The sequence below is a fragment of the Oryctolagus cuniculus genome, chromosome 21 (genome assembly GCF_964237555.1).
Source record: "Oryctolagus cuniculus chromosome 21, mOryCun1.1, whole genome shotgun sequence".
Lineage (NCBI taxonomy): Eukaryota > Metazoa > Chordata > Mammalia > Lagomorpha > Leporidae > Oryctolagus > Oryctolagus cuniculus.
In genome coordinates this window covers 18,811,712-18,826,358 of record NC_091452.1, presented here as the reverse complement: position 1 = coordinate 18,826,358, position 14,647 = coordinate 18,811,712, and the positions used below count along the sequence as shown (strand labels likewise).

General features: G+C 53.7%; 1 protein-coding gene across 24 annotated transcripts in view; it reads left to right on the top strand.

Annotated features, from left to right (window-relative positions):
- Window positions 1-10,699, top strand: part of GIT2 (GIT ArfGAP 2) — a 53,827-nt gene extending 43,128 nt beyond the window's left edge. For 18 of the 24 annotated variants that reach the window (XM_070066036.1, XM_002721986.5, XM_070066033.1 and 15 more), the window contains 4 exons: window positions 53-135; window positions 701-889; window positions 6,544-6,607; window positions 7,446-10,699. In XM_070066036.1, coding sequence (XP_069922137.1) covers window positions 53-135; window positions 701-889; window positions 6,544-6,607; window positions 7,446-7,658 — 549 coding nt within the window. In that variant the 3' untranslated portion in view covers window positions 7,659-10,699. Of the gene's footprint in view, window positions 1-52; window positions 136-700; window positions 890-6,543; window positions 6,608-7,445 lie in introns of those variants that run through there. The other 6 variants (XR_011385240.1, XR_011385239.1, XR_011385237.1 and 3 more) reach the window with 2 other exon arrangements.
- Window positions 10,700-14,647: the final 3,948 nt, after the last annotated feature.

The window sequence follows — 14,647 nt, the reverse complement described above, 5'->3', positions numbered from 1 at the left end:
CTCCCAGAAAGGGTCTCATGTTCTAACTCATGGGGGTCCCCTTTTCTTGTAGGCCTCCAGGCTGGAGAAGCAGAACAGCACACCCGAGAGTGACTATGACAACACCCCCAACGACATGGAGCCAGATGACCTGGGGTACATCTGCAGGATGAGGGCGCAGGGGCGGGCTGAGGGAGACATACCAGAGGCCTGGTAGCAGACCAAGGGCACTCACCACCTCCTACCCGTTTTCCCTACATTCAGACTTCTAAGGTCTTGGCATGCGTGGTTCACCTGCCCACTCGTCTCACATCACTGACCCAGGGCCTCTGTCCTTTTGCCAGTGTGTCCTGTGGGCCTTTGTGTATTTAGGTATCTGTAATGTGCTTAAGTTAGTGCCTCACTTTGTTGTCAAAGTGAATTGGCTCAACTGGGGATGGATTTCTCAAGCCACACCCAGCCAGTTATTCCCTCCCCTTGGTCATCCTGTCCATAAGAATCATCATTTCCATCCAAGGAATTGTGTAATCAAACAGCCTGGGGTGAGCTGTAACTGCCCTTTGATGAAACAGCCTTATGGAGAGTCTCCTGCTAGACAGGGTGAAGGAAACCCCAGACTCGGCCCTCTCCTGCCTTCAGGCAGGCGGCATGGCTCCAGGACACACAAGCAGCTAACGAGCACCTTCAGTGTCTAATTCAGCCACTTCTTTAACATCCCCAGGTCAGGCCGCAAAGGACGTCAAAGGAGTATGGTGTGGCCAGGTGACAGCTCAGTAGCAGACACAGCAGAACCCCACGCAGCCCCAAGCCCCAGCCTTCCCAGCACGGAAGACGTCATACGGAAGACGGAACAGATCACCAAGAACATACAAGAGCTCTTGAGAGCAGCCCAAGAAAATAAACATGACAGGTAAGGGGGCTGAAAACCCTGCCTGGGGCGGGCATGTGTACTCGCCCTGCAGGGATTGTTGGGAACTCGCTGCTCCAAGGCGGGAGAGCAGATGCGTAAGCATCGTTGGGTTTTTAGTGTGCTCTTCAGTTGTGTCTCACTGTGAAGCTCTTTTGAAGATTGCTCTGGAAATAAAATAAAATTGCTGTGGATTTGGAGTAGTGATGGGCCTTGTTCTAGATGGAGAAGAGAAGGTGCCTTAGGGCTTGCAGTGGCTTCTTAACTTATTTGGGAAGCATAAACAGATAAAGAGAGCTTCTTGCATCTGCTGGTTCGTTCCCCAAAGGCCCATAATGGCCAGGGCTGGGCTAGGCTGAAGCTGGGAGCTGAGAACTCAGTCCAGGTCTCCCGTGTTGGTGGCAGAGACCCCAGGACTTGAGCTTCCCAGAGTGCACATGAGCAAAGCCGGAAGCGGGAGCCAGCGTGGGGCATCGATCCCAGGCGCTCTGGTGTGGGATGCCGGCATCCTGACCAGTGTCTTCACATTAGGCTCAGTTCCTCCCCCAAGGTGATTTGTGCACCCACTGCTATACCTTGCGGTCCCCTCAGCTGTAGAAACAAAGTGTCCTGAGAGAAACCTGACATCTGTTTCCCTCGTGTGTGTACACGTGTGCTCATGTATTTGTGTAAACTAAAATTCTCTGCCTGTGAAAGAAGCGTCTGTTTCCTATGAACAGAAATTCATGTTGCAGTTACTCTGTTTTTCAAAATAAGCATTTTGGCATTGTAGTTTAACACGTTAAGCCACCCCTGTGATAGCAGCATCCCATTTGAGCACCAATTTGAGTCCTGGCTGCTCCACTTACAATCCAGCTCCCTGCTAATGGTCACATTAAGGTATTGGAGGGTGGCCCAAGTCTTTGGGCCCCTGTCACCCATGTGAGAGACCCAGATGAAGCTCCTGACTCCTTGCTTCAGCCTGGCCCAGCCCTGGCTATTGCAGCCATTTGAGGGATAATCCAGCAGATGGGAGATCAATACCTCTGTCTCTGTCTCTCCCTCTCTCTATAACCCTGCCTGTAAAATAAATAAATCTTGGGCTGGCACTGTGGCATGGTGGGTAAGGCCACCACCTTCAGTGCCGACATCCCATATGGGTGCCAGTTTTGAGTCCTGGCTGCTCTACTTCTGATCCAGCTCTCTGCTATGGCCTGGGAAAGCAGTAGAAGATGGCCCAGATCCTTGGATCCCTGCACCCACGTGGGATACCAGAGGCAGCTCCTAGCTCCTGGCTTCTGCTTGGCCCAGCTCCGGCCATTGGGGCCATCTGGGGAGTCAACCAACAGATGGAAGACCTCTCTCCGCCTCTGCCTCTCTCTTAAGTCTGCCTTAGATAAATCTTTACTAAATAAATCTTTAGAAAATAATAAACATTTTTTAAATTCTGGGTTTCTTTTTTGAAGATTTATTTATTTTATTCAAAAGGTGGAGTTAGAGAGAACGAGAGACAGAGACTGAGAGAGATCTTCCATCTGCTGGTTCATTCCCCACATGGCTACATCAGCTGGTGCTGGGCTAGACTGAAGCCAGGAGCAAGGAGCTTCATCCAAGTCTCTCACATTGGTGGCAGGGGCCCAAGCACTCAGGCCATCCTCTGCTGCTTTCCCAGATGCATTTGCAGGGAGCTGGAAGTGGAGCAGCTGGAATTGGGTTATCAGAGCTGAGAATCCAACCCAGGCACTCCCTTGTGGGATGCAGGCATCGTAACTGCTGGACCAAATGCCCACCCACTGTAGGTATTTGTTACTCTGCAGAAGGCAGTGGCTCAAGCTCTAACAATCCTTATGTTCACGGGGAGTAACTTCTTCAGGAACTTCTGGGAAGTTGCAAACCCTTTTGAGTGACATCCTGTTTCCCACAGCAGGTGAAATGGAGACACACTCCTTAAACATTGTTGAACCCCATCCCCCGAGCTTGGAAAAGCAGGAGAGTTGGCTCAGCCACAGGGACAGCCTCATCTTTCCATTAGGTCAAGAGTTTAGGACCTCAGTGAAGAACCTGTGTCCGTGCCTGCCTGGACAGGAGGCAGTCCGGGCGCACAGAACTGCCTGCTGCGTCCCTGTGTTCCCTTCCTGGGAACACGCATCCATACCCGTGGCTTCCCCGGTGCTCCTGGCCCTGCCGTGCGGCCTCCCCCGTCTGCCCTGATTCTCTTATACAGCTCACGCTTGCCCCAGTGTCACCGTTTCCCGCTAGGAAAGGGAGAAAACAGTCTGTGTGTTGAAGGTCAAGTGAGTCTTCACGGAAAGACCGTGGGAGGCTCCCTGGAGGAACCTGCGGAAATTCTCAGCCCCCTCCCCAAAAAAACGCTCACCGTGGTGCTCCCTCCTCTCCGAGGCGTCCTCTGTCACCCAAGCCTCTTGAGCCTCACGTGTCATAAACACGTAGGCCCTGTGCGTGGGGTCACAGCCTTGGTAACGGTGCCTTGGTGTCTTGTTGCAGCTGTTCCACAGCTTCCAGAACACGGTTCTGACAGCGGTTCTGACAGTGGTTAGTGCTGACCCAGGCACGCTGCTTCCCAGTGCTCTCCCCATTTACCACTGCTTCACTTCTCGTTCCCTCCAGCTCAGAAGTGCTGCGCTTGTATTTCAAGCTAAACTGAAAATGTGCTTACATTGTGTGGCTCTGATAGTTGTCAGAAATATAAACATCTGCCCCAAGGCCATTTCTGGCTTCACAGATTGCAGTGTGGTGCTGGTATGATTTGGGGAGTTTCTTTCTTTTTTTTAAGACCATAAGAGAATGATGCAGAGGTTTTACTCATTAGTTCTGTTTTTGTTTTTGTTTTTGTTTTTGTTTTTGTTTTTGTTTTTGTTTTGGCTTGAAACCAGAGTTGGTGGGGCGGGCATCGGGCCTAGCATTTAGGATTCTGGCCAACAGCTCGTGTCCCACACCTGAGTGCCTGGGTTTGAGTCCCCGTTGCTCCATGCTTCTGATCCAGCTTCCGGCTAATGCAGCTGAGAGCCAGCAGATGATGCGCAAATACTTGAGTCTTTGCCATCTATCTGGGAAACCCCAGTGGAGTTAAAGTCTCCTGGCTTCAGCCTGGCCCAACCCTGCCCAGTGCAGGAATTTGGGGAATGAACCAGTAGATGGGCAGTCTGTCCTCTCTCTATTACTCTGCCTTTCAAATAAAGAAACAACTTTTAAACAAATAATTTTTAAAATAAAGTTATGAGCTTGAACTCCCTCTGATGAGTTTGTGCCTTGTTGAGGACTCTCTAACATAGTGAACTTTTGCGAGAGATGGCCTTAGAAAGCTTCCTTCTCTGTGACAGGGGGAGAGGGTGCATTGTGTCTCAACCTGAAACTATAGGCAGCCGTGTGTGAGGCTTATAGGTCTCCTTCTCAGTCAAGTATCTTAGAAGGTAAATATTTTTTGAAATATTTATTTATTTATATGAAAGAGTTACACAGAGAGAGGAGAGGCAGAGAGAGAGAGAGAGGTCTTCCATCCGCTGGTTCACTCCCCAATTGGCCCCAACAGCCAGAGCTGCCCCGATCCAAAGCCAGGAGCCAGGAGCTTCTTCCAGGTCTCCCACACGGATGCAGGGGCCCAAGGATTTGGACCATCCTCCATTGCTATCCCAGGCCATAGCAGAGAGCTGGATCGGAAGTAGAGCAGCTGGGTCTTGAACCGGCGCCCATATGGGATGCTGGCAATTCAGGCAAGGGCATTGACCTGCTGCACCACAGCACCAGCCCCAGAAGGTAAATTTTTAAAACCCAACATGTGGCCAAGCCAGTGGCATTCAGAACAGCGTTTCCCAATGTGCTCAAAAGGGGCTTTTCTTGCAGTGCTTTTCCCACATAGCGTTTCCCTCCTAAAACAGGGCTCAGTCCCCGTAGAATCGAAGCCCAGGCATGGTGGCGATGTGGTACCCAGGAACCATCGCTCCATACCATCCATTTGTCTCTCTGCACCTCATAGCAGGTGGCACTCAAGGTGCAAATCTTTTTAAGGTGCAGGAATTAGCCCCATCTGTTGCTTGTCACAGTACCAAGAATGAGAATCCTGGATGAAACCAAAGTCTTAATTCTGTAGTCCTTGTCACAAGTCAGAGTGCACTCACCTGTGTAGGAAAGATGTGAGGGGTGGGTATTTGATGCAGCTCTTAAGCCACTGGTTGGGATGCCCACAACCTGTAACTGATGCCCGATTCGGGTCCTGGCTCTGCTCTCCATTCCAGCTTCCTGCTCATGTACACCTGGGAGGCAGCAGGCAATGGCTGTAGTTCATGAGTCCCTGCCACCTATGTGAGAACCTGGGTTAAGTTCCCAGCTCCTGAGGAGATCTGTGTCTCTGTATCTCTTTCTCTGCCTTTGCAATAGAACTTTTTGAAAACAGATTTTAGGGGCCAGCGCTGTGGCCTGGCAGGTAAAGCCGCTGCCTGCAGTGCCAGCATCCCATATGGGCGCCGATTCAAGTCCTGGCTGCTCCACTTCCGATCTAGCTCCCTGCTATGGCCTGGGAAAGCAGTAGAAGATGGCCCAAGTCCTTGGGCCCCTGCACCCACGTAGGAGACCCAGAAGAAGCTCCTGGCTTTGTATCAGCACAGCTCCGGCCATTGGGGCCTACTGGGGAGTGAACCATCGGATGGAAGACCTCTCTCTCCCTCTGCCTCTCCTTCTCTCTCTGTGTTATTCTGACTTTCAAATAAATAAATCTTTAAAAAAGAAAACAGATTTTAGAAGATCAGTTAGGAAAAAGAAAGATGTGAGTCCATCCCCTGTTGTCAGAAGCCAGGCTCAGGCACTGGACGTGGGGTTCGAGCTCGGCCCCTGCTCTGAGAGCTGAGGGACCTGGGCAGGTTCTCTCTGGTCTCACATTCCTCTTTTGAAAAATGGGTGTCAGAAAAACCTTCAGCCTCACTGGTTGTTGGGAGCGTTTGTCAGTTCCCATAAAAGCCATGCTTCCGCAGCTGTCGCTCTTGTGCTGTCTGTGGAGTTTCTAGAAGGCCAAGTGGCCTGGAAGAAATGATGAGGACAGGCAGACTTAAGTGCTTTGTTTCCTCAGAGCCCAGCAGGGAGCGGAGACGGTTCGGACTGCACTGGCAGCATTTTGTTACAAGCCAGCAGTGCTGACTGCTGAGAAGGTAGATCAGTGTCCCGACAAGCAGGCGGAGCAGGCTCAGTGTGATTTTCACTCCTCAGCGACTCCGGTGCATCGGGGCGGCAGGGATCGAGAAGTGTCTGTGGGCCAAGTGACACCAGGCGTAGTGTAGGCTGCAGTTCCGTGTGTAAAGGATTTTTTCAGTCCTGTGTTTCTCATGAGTGGCCTCTTACAAAGAAATGCCCCTTTGCCTTCTAGAAACTGGGAATATGTAACACCACCGACCTGAGTATGTGTGAATGTCTTTTTTTTTTTTTTTTTTTTTTTTTTTTTAAATTCTGTTTTGTGACTCTGCCAGTGTACGCTTCATCCCTGGAGGCTGGTTCTAGCAGGTTGGGTGAACTTTCTGGAAAGAAGAGGGGCCGTGGGCTCCTGCACAGGGGGGTGGGGGCTGCACAGGGGCTGCTGCAACCTCATCCCCTTCCGTGAGGGGATGGAAACAGATACCCGCAGGGTCATCTTCCTGTCTCTGAGTGGAATAACCTCTTCTGTATTCTTTCAGTTACGTGCCCTGCTCAGAGAGGATACACGTCGCCGTGACAGAAATGGCAGCTTTATTCCCCAAAGTAAGTCGTCTCCTCCTCACTGGGTTCAGACCCTTTTCCATGAACCGCAGGGACTCTGGGAGGGTCCTTCCGAAAGGTGCTGGCAAGTGGACTTCAGGGGTGTGTGTCCCAGAGGCCTTCTCAGGCGCCTCCTGCGTGAGGCCTAGGTGCTCACAGGCAGTCCCGTCGGGCTTTGAAACGCGCTTGTCCTGCGCCAGAGATGCACGAGTGAGTGCTGGCGGGGAAACCTTTCACCCGTGTGGATTGATGTTCCCAAAACTGCCTCCAAGGCCGGCGCCGCGGCTCACTAGGCTAATCCTCCGCCTAGCGGCGCCGGCACACCGGGTTCTAGTCCCGGTTGGGGCGCCGGATTCTGTCCCGGTTGCCCCTCTTCCAGGCCAGCTCTCTGCTGTGGCCAGGGAGTGCAGTGGAGGATGGCCCAGGTGCTTGGGCCCTGCACCCCATGGGAGACCAGGAAAAGCACCTGGCTCCTGGCTCCTGCCATCGGATCAGCGCGGTGCGCCGGCCGCAGCGCGCCGGCCGCGGCGGCCATTGGAGGGTGAACCAACGGCAAAAGGAAGACCTTTCTCTCTGTCTCTCTCTCTCACTGTCCACTCTGCCTGTCAAAAAATAAAAAAATAAAAAAAAATAAAAAAAAAAATACTGCCTCCGAGCGCACACACTGCAGGCGTCACACACCTCTCGCTCCTGCCGTGGTCACTGCGCCACGCTGGAAAGGCGCTTCACCAGCGGCCTTGCGCTCCGTGGAACACCCGAGCTATTTGCGGGAGAATGCGTGTCCCTTGCTCTTGGACGCCCACCCTGTAGTTCATGGCAAACGGCTGTGTTTTCTGTTTAGAAACCCAGGTCTGACACGGTGAAGACTTCCCTTCGTTTGCTGACATCCAGTGCCTACCGTCTGCAGTCAGAGTGCAAGAAGGCCCTGCCGGGGGACTCCGGCTCGCCCACGGACGTCCAGCAGGTCACGCAGCAGGTCATCCAGTGCGCCTACGACATCGCCAAGGCCGCCAAGCAGCTGGTCACCCTCACCACCAAAGAGAACAACAACTGAACCATGCAGCCCCGTCCTGTTTTCTAGACTTTCTACAGCCCAGTTTCAAATTCAGACCTGGAATTCCTCAGATTTTTACCGAAGCATTGGATGATGGTTTAAAACTTTTTAAAAGAAAACACAGTATTATTTTTGCATGTTTTCTAACAGATTTTCAACTATTAATTTAACCCACTTGCCTTATTTTGTGCCTGTTTGCCAGTTTTAGTTCCTGATGTTCAGTTGTGTTGTCAGCCACTGTTGAACTGACCATGGACATCCAGAAGCATAGCTTCATTGTTTAAAGTTCGTGGAAGCTCCCCCATCCTCCGCAGCTCTCAGCCTGTGGCTAAAACTGAATGAGATTTCTAGTGAAACCTTTTCTTGAGCGAGCTGGGTTTAGAAAAAAGAATCAACATAGCCTCCGTTCCCTACCAAGCATCGTGCAATAGTGACTCGTCCAGCCTCCTGCAGTCTCTTGCGTGCGGGGCGTCTCCAAGCGCGTGTGCAGCGAAAGGACCTTGTCACTTTCTGAAACTAGTGCAACAGTCTCTCTTGGGAGGAAACAGTGAATTGATCCATCTCTTCTCGCCCTTCTGTCATGTTCAATGTTATTTAATTTCTTTTTCCCGTGATCTCCCATCTCCGATGTCTTACTGACATCCTGAAGTCTGTGGAGTCAGATGAAGCAGTCGTCCTCCGCTGTGTATCTGATTTGGCTGCGTGCAGCTGGGAGCGCCGCCCACACTGCCACCATGGCCAGGCCTCCACCTCCCCACCCCTGGAAGACAGGCGCTTTCTCCGGAACGCCTGGCGACCAAGAGAAGCGTCAGCCTCGCCAGCCGGAACTAGTCTGGTTCCACCCACTGTTCAGATGTCACTGCCAGGAGCTGTGGGGATGGGAAGTGACCTGCCCCCAGCGTGGGGTCGCACCTCCCACCCGGGACTCAGCGCCTCCTTTCACCGCCACAGCCCTCTCTCCAGAGCTGCTCTGCGCGCCTCCTCGTTTTTAAGGACTTCAAAGGTAAGACGTGTGCAATCATCTGAGTTAGTTTCTCCTCCGTTACCTCGCCGGTTCTTAAAAACAGGACATCACCTTTCAGGAACTGCGTGGAGAGTGTGCCGTAGCGGACTGCCAGCACTCCCAGAGATACGAGAAGGTGCAGGCTGAAGTTGTAGATCGTGCGGAGTGTACCTTGTGACTTGCTGGAAAGCCGGCTCACGTCCTCAGTGCCGAAGCGCATTCCTCCGCCTGCTGAGAGCAGCGCTTTCATCCTGGCCCGACCTGAAAGAGCAGGGGACGTGAGTGGAGGGAGGGGGTGCCAGGGGACAGCCGGGAGCCCACGGCCCATCCAGCTGGCCCGGCAGCCCCCCAGCCCCACCCATGTTGCCACTTAGAAACAGCAGCCTGGGGCTGCCAGAGCTTTGATTTGTCAGGAGACACCAGGAATGTGGGTGTGAGAGATGCCCTCTCCGTTTATGAAAGTGGCCAGCCAGTCTGAACCTCTGCGCAGAATGTGTGCCGGTGAGCTGCCTGTTCGAGCCTCGGCGCGGGGGCCTGTACGCTGTGCCGTGGGAGGGCCTTCCTGGCCACGCCTGGGTCAGCCTCTGAGCCTCACCTGAGAGACAGCCAGCCTACCCTGGTTACGTGGCTGCCAGTACCCGTGTCCCTGCCTTCCGTCCTGTAGTGGTCACTCACACACGTGAAGAAGTCAGAATCATTAAGTTGCCTCAGCACTTGCAAAAGCAGCCTCTGTGTTCACCGAACTGGTTCATCAACGCCTTGGTAGTTTGGACCGTACGCTGTCATGGCCACGGTGGTGTGTGGTTTACTGGTCAGGAGTGTGGACGCTTTTGTCAGTTTTGCTACACCGTGAGTGGCGTAAGGAAAAGGTCCACATCACCAAAAGACTCATCCACCTGTCTGCCCGCGCAGCCCTAAGTGCCCTGTTACCGCTGGATGCCTGGGATGCCTTCTGGAGGGGCCTCCCCCCGACCCTCCCTCCCCCACCCGCCGTAAGCTCCAGCTCCATCTAGAACCTTACCCGCATGCTTCCACGCCTGGCTGCACCCCCCATCAGGCTCCCCACTGCAGTCCAGAGCCTGTGCCCTTGGCCTTGTCTGCAGGAAGTGGAGCAGTGACTTCCCTGGGACTCTGACCCTGCAGCAGAGCACATTACGAAGGGAAAGTGACCGTGGGACCGACAGAGCACGTCCAGATACAGGAGAAGCCCAGGAGAGTCTGTGGTTCACCCTGCAGTGCCGGAGCTCCAACAGTGGTTCCAAGGCTGAGTGACACACGGTGACAGAGAGCTGCAAGTCCGCCCTCTGTCATGTGCTCTGTGCACTTCCTTGGCCGTGGCTGAGATCCGGCGTCAGCGTTCTCTGCTCCTGCTGGCAGACCGCACCTTGTCTGAACACTGGCTCCGGCCGCCTTTGCACAGGGATCCCACAGCCTTGCACTCAGGATGTCTGCATTCCGCAGTGTGTGCTTTCAGACGCGTTCTCAGTTATCCGTCTCCCCCAGCTGACAGGACAGAGGTGCACTTTATGAAACTGACACATGGCTGCACAGAAGGAAACAGCTCTGCCCGCTTCGCTCCTTTCGTTGAAATCGTCTGCCTCAGAAATGCAAATAGTTCTTACTTGCCAAAGAACCGTGAATTGGGCCCACAGATCAAACACAGCCTTTCATAAACTGGGAACTATCAACGCACAACTTAGGAGCTGTTAGCTCAATTCCTCCACGATTTCAGTTGCAGAACCAAGAACGAAACTGGCGTGTTTTGTCCTCAACAGCACCCGTGAGCGCTCCGGTGATTCCGTTTCCTTTCTCTCCTGTCTCTGTTCAAGGTGACCCTGGTTCTACAGAAGGGAGTGCTGCGTAGGAAAGAAGAAATGCCTTTGATTCAGATGTGCTTTATCCGGGCCACCCGTTCTGTGCTCATTTTCCCTTTTTCGTGTACATTCTATTTCTGTAATTATTGTACCCTTTTAAGTGTTGTAAAATCGTTTTGGACTCTGTGCCTGCTCATTAGGCAATAAACAGGCTCTGTAAGTAAGTGTGTGCGTGGTGATGCGCTTCCCCCTGCGGTGCTGAGGTTCCTGATCCTTGGCAGAGCGTGGGGCAAGGTTCCCCGCACCTACCGCCGTTGCTAGTGAGAGTCGGGTTCAGTGTGCTTCCTCCCGGGCCCTGCTCAGTGATACCGTGTTCTCAGCAGATGGAGCTTTTCTGCAAAGAAATCCTGCGTCAGATGTTTCTTCCCTGTGTCTTGTAGCAATGTATTTACTTCTTAAGTCTAATTTTTAAAATCAAAAAAATTTTTAAAGTTTTTGTTTATTTGAAAGAGGCCGGCACTGTGGCTCAATAGGCTAATCCTCCACTTGCAGCGCCGGCACCCCGGGTTCTAGTCCCGGTCGAGGTGCCGGATTCTGTCCCAGTTGCTCCTCTTCCAGGCCAGCTCGCTGCTGTGGCCCGGGAGTGCAGTGGAGGATGGCCCAGGTCCTTGGGCCCTGCACCCCATGGGAGACCAGGATAAGTACCTGGTTCCTGCCATCGGATCAGCGCGGTGCGCTGGCCGTGGCGGCCATTGGAGGGTGAACCAACGGCAAAGGAAGACCTTTCTCTCTGTCTCTCTCTCTCTCACTGTCCACTCTGCCTGTCAAAAAAAAAGAAGAAAGAAAGAAAGAAAGGGGGGGGGAGGGAGGGAGGAGGAGGGAGAGGGAGAGAGAGAGAGCGAGAGCGAGAAATCACCCATGTGCTGGTTCATTCCCCAAATGTCTGTAGCCGCTAATGCAGGGCTGTACCAAAGCCAGGATCCTGGGACTTAATCCAGGTCTCCCATGTGGATGGTAGGGACCCGAGTGCTTGTGTCATCACCGCTGCCTCTGCAGGTGCACGTTTACAGGAAGTGAAGTCAGGAACAGAGCCCTGACTGAGCCCAGGCGCTCTGATATGGGACACGGTCATCCCGAGCAATGTCTTAACCCCTACCCCAACACCCGCACCCCCTCTAAAGATTTTCTCCATCTATTTGAAAGGCAGAGTGGCAGCTCTTCCTTCTGTTGTTCATTCCCTAAATGTTAGAATCGCTAGGGCTGGGCCAGGCTGAAGCCGGGAGCCCAGAACTCCATCCAGGTCTGGCCATGGGTGCTTAGGCACTTAGGCCGTCATCTACTGTTTTCCCAGGCGCCTTAGCAGGGAGCTGGATTGGAAGCAGAACAGGACTAGGAGCAGTGCTCCTTGATGGGCTGTAGGCATTGCAAGCTGCAGCTTTAACCCACCACATCAGAGCCTGCTCCAGTTTTTAAGAATCATTTTAGGCCAGCGCCGCAGCTTACTAGGCTAATCCTCTGCCTTGCGGCGCCGGCACACCGGGTTCTAGTCCCAGTCGGGGCGCCAGATTCTGTCCCGGTTGCCCCTCTTCCAGGCCAGCTCTCTGCTGTGGCCCGGGAGTGCAGTGGAGGATGGCCTAAGTGCTTGGGCCCTGCACCCCATGGGAGACCAGGAGAAGTACCTGGTTCCTGCCATCGGATCAGCGTGGTGCGGCGACCATTGGAGGGTGAACCAATGGCAAAGGAAGACCTTTCTCTCTGTCTCTCTCTCTCACTGTCCACTCTGCCTGTCAAAAAAAACAAATCTTTTTATAGTTTTCTTTAAAGATTTATTTATTTGAAAGAGTTACACAGAGAGAGGAGAGGCAGAGAGAGGTCTTCTATCCGTTGGTTCACTCCCCAATTGGCCACAATGGTTGGAGCTGCGCCGATCCAAAGCCAGGAGCCAGGAGCTTGCTCTGGGTCTCCCACATGGGTGCAGGGGCCCGATGACTTGCTTTCCCAGGCCATAGCAGAGAGCTGGATCAGAAGTGGAGCAGCTGGGACTCGAACTGGCACCCATATGGGATGCCGGTGCTTCAGGCCAGGGCGTTAACCCGCTGCACCACAGCACCGGCACCTATAGTTTTGTTGTTGTTTGTTGTTACTTACCTGAAAGAGTTAGAGAAGGAGAGACAGAGAGAAATCTTCCATCTGCTGTTTCACTCCTCAGTGGCTACAACAGCTAGAGCTGGGCCTGACTGAAGCCAGGAGTCAGGAGCTTCTTCTAGGTCTCCTTCATGGGTTCAGGGGCTCATGGATGTGGGTCATCGCAGAGAGCTGGATCAGAAGTGGAGCAGGGCCGGCACTGTGGCATAGTGGGTAAAGTTGCCACCTGTTTCCAGTCCAGCTCTCTGCTGTGGCCTGGGAAAGCAGTAGAAGATGGCCCAAGTGCTTGGGCCCCTGCACCCACATAGGAGACACAGAAGAAGCCTCAGCTTTGGATCAGCGCAGCTCTGGCTGTTGGGGCCATTTGGGGAGTGAACCAGCGGATGGAAGACCTCCCTCCCTCTTTCCCTCTCCCTCTCTCCCCCTCTCCCTCTCTCCCCCTCTCCCCCTCTCCCTCTCTCCCTCTCTCCCTCTCTCCCCCTCTCCTCCTCTCCCCCTCTCCCCCTCTCCCCTCTGCCTTTGCTTCTCTGTAACTCTGCCTCTCAAATAAATAAAAAAAACTTAAAAAAAAAAAAAAAAAGTGGGGCAGCCGAGTCTCAAACTTGCACTCCTATGGGATGCCGGCACCACAGTTGGCAGCTTAACCCACCACGCCACAGCATGGGCCCTTATAGTTTTCTTTTTAACAGTAGTTGTATTTGTAGGGTACAGTGTGATGTCTTAGTACCTGTATACATTATGGAGTGATCAAGTGAAGCTCCTTAGCATATCCATCACCTCAAATATTTATCTTTTCTTTGGGGTGAGAATTATTTTTTTAAAGCCCAGCTATTCTGAAAAATACAGGAAGTTACCATTAACTGCATTCACCTTGCCGTGCAGAAGGCCCCGGGACTCGTTCTTCCTGTCTAACTCAGATTTAGACAGCTAAGGTGGGCAGGCCCAGCATAGGCACTGTCATCTCGAATGGGTGACCCAGCAGGCTGTGGCATTATTTGTGCAGGTTCACGTGGGGACTGACGGCACAGGCACATCGGGGTTCATCAGACTCCACCATCAGGAGCAGTTTCGGGAGAGGTAGGGGACTTGGGTGCTAAATGGGAAGTCAGGGGAGGGTTTAGCATGCTCCCCCGGGGTTCCGGCCGGCGTGGGAGGACCCCAGACCTGCAGTCAAACACAAGAGCGGCCTGGCTCTGGAGCAGGGGCTTCTCCAGAGCCAGTTCAGGGCCTGGAAACCCTGCACACCTCACACTCCCACAGGCAGGCCCTGCACGCGGCAGCCCCACCTGCTGTCTGCCCAGATCCCCCAACTGCTGGTCCCCCAAGCACAGCTTCTCCCCAAGGTGCCTCCCCTTCCCAAGACCAAGTGACTTCCTGTTTGGACTCAGCCCTCCGCGGGCCCCAAGGAATCAGCAGTTAGCTGGCCCTGGCCGAGTCCCGTGGGCCTCCTCTCACCCAGAATGCCTCACAGGCAGGCAGGTTCTGATACCTAACCTGACCTTGCAGTCTGCACCTGGCATCTCTGCCCGCCCTCCCCGTAGCACCTTCTGCTGCCTGCCCCTCCCCAGACCCTCGCTCTTTGGGGCCTTCTCCCCTCCCCGCTTCCTTGACACCAGGAGGACTGTGTTCAGCCTCTGGGCCAAGCCCTTGGTATATTTCCCAGTGAATCATGAAAAGCAACCTCATGAAGGTATCCTCATGTTGCGGATGAAGGAACCAAGGCTCAGCCCTCAGAGCCCAGGGAGTGGGAGAAGGAATCAGCACAGAGCCTGTGCCCTTAACCGCAGGGCTCTGCTGGCACAGGTGGGCATCCAGGACGAAGACAGCTGCAGCAGTGCGGCAGACGGCAGGCCTGGAACCAGGAGAGGCCGAGGAATGGCTGTGGCCTTGGCAGAGGTACAGCGGGAAGTCTGGGGCAGAGACGGTGTGTGTGGTTCTCTCTACAGAGTGCTGGGCTCGGCCTGGCGGGGCCCACAGGGAAGTGCTGCTTGCTGTGGGGCCTCCACCCACTGAAGAGACCCTGGGTG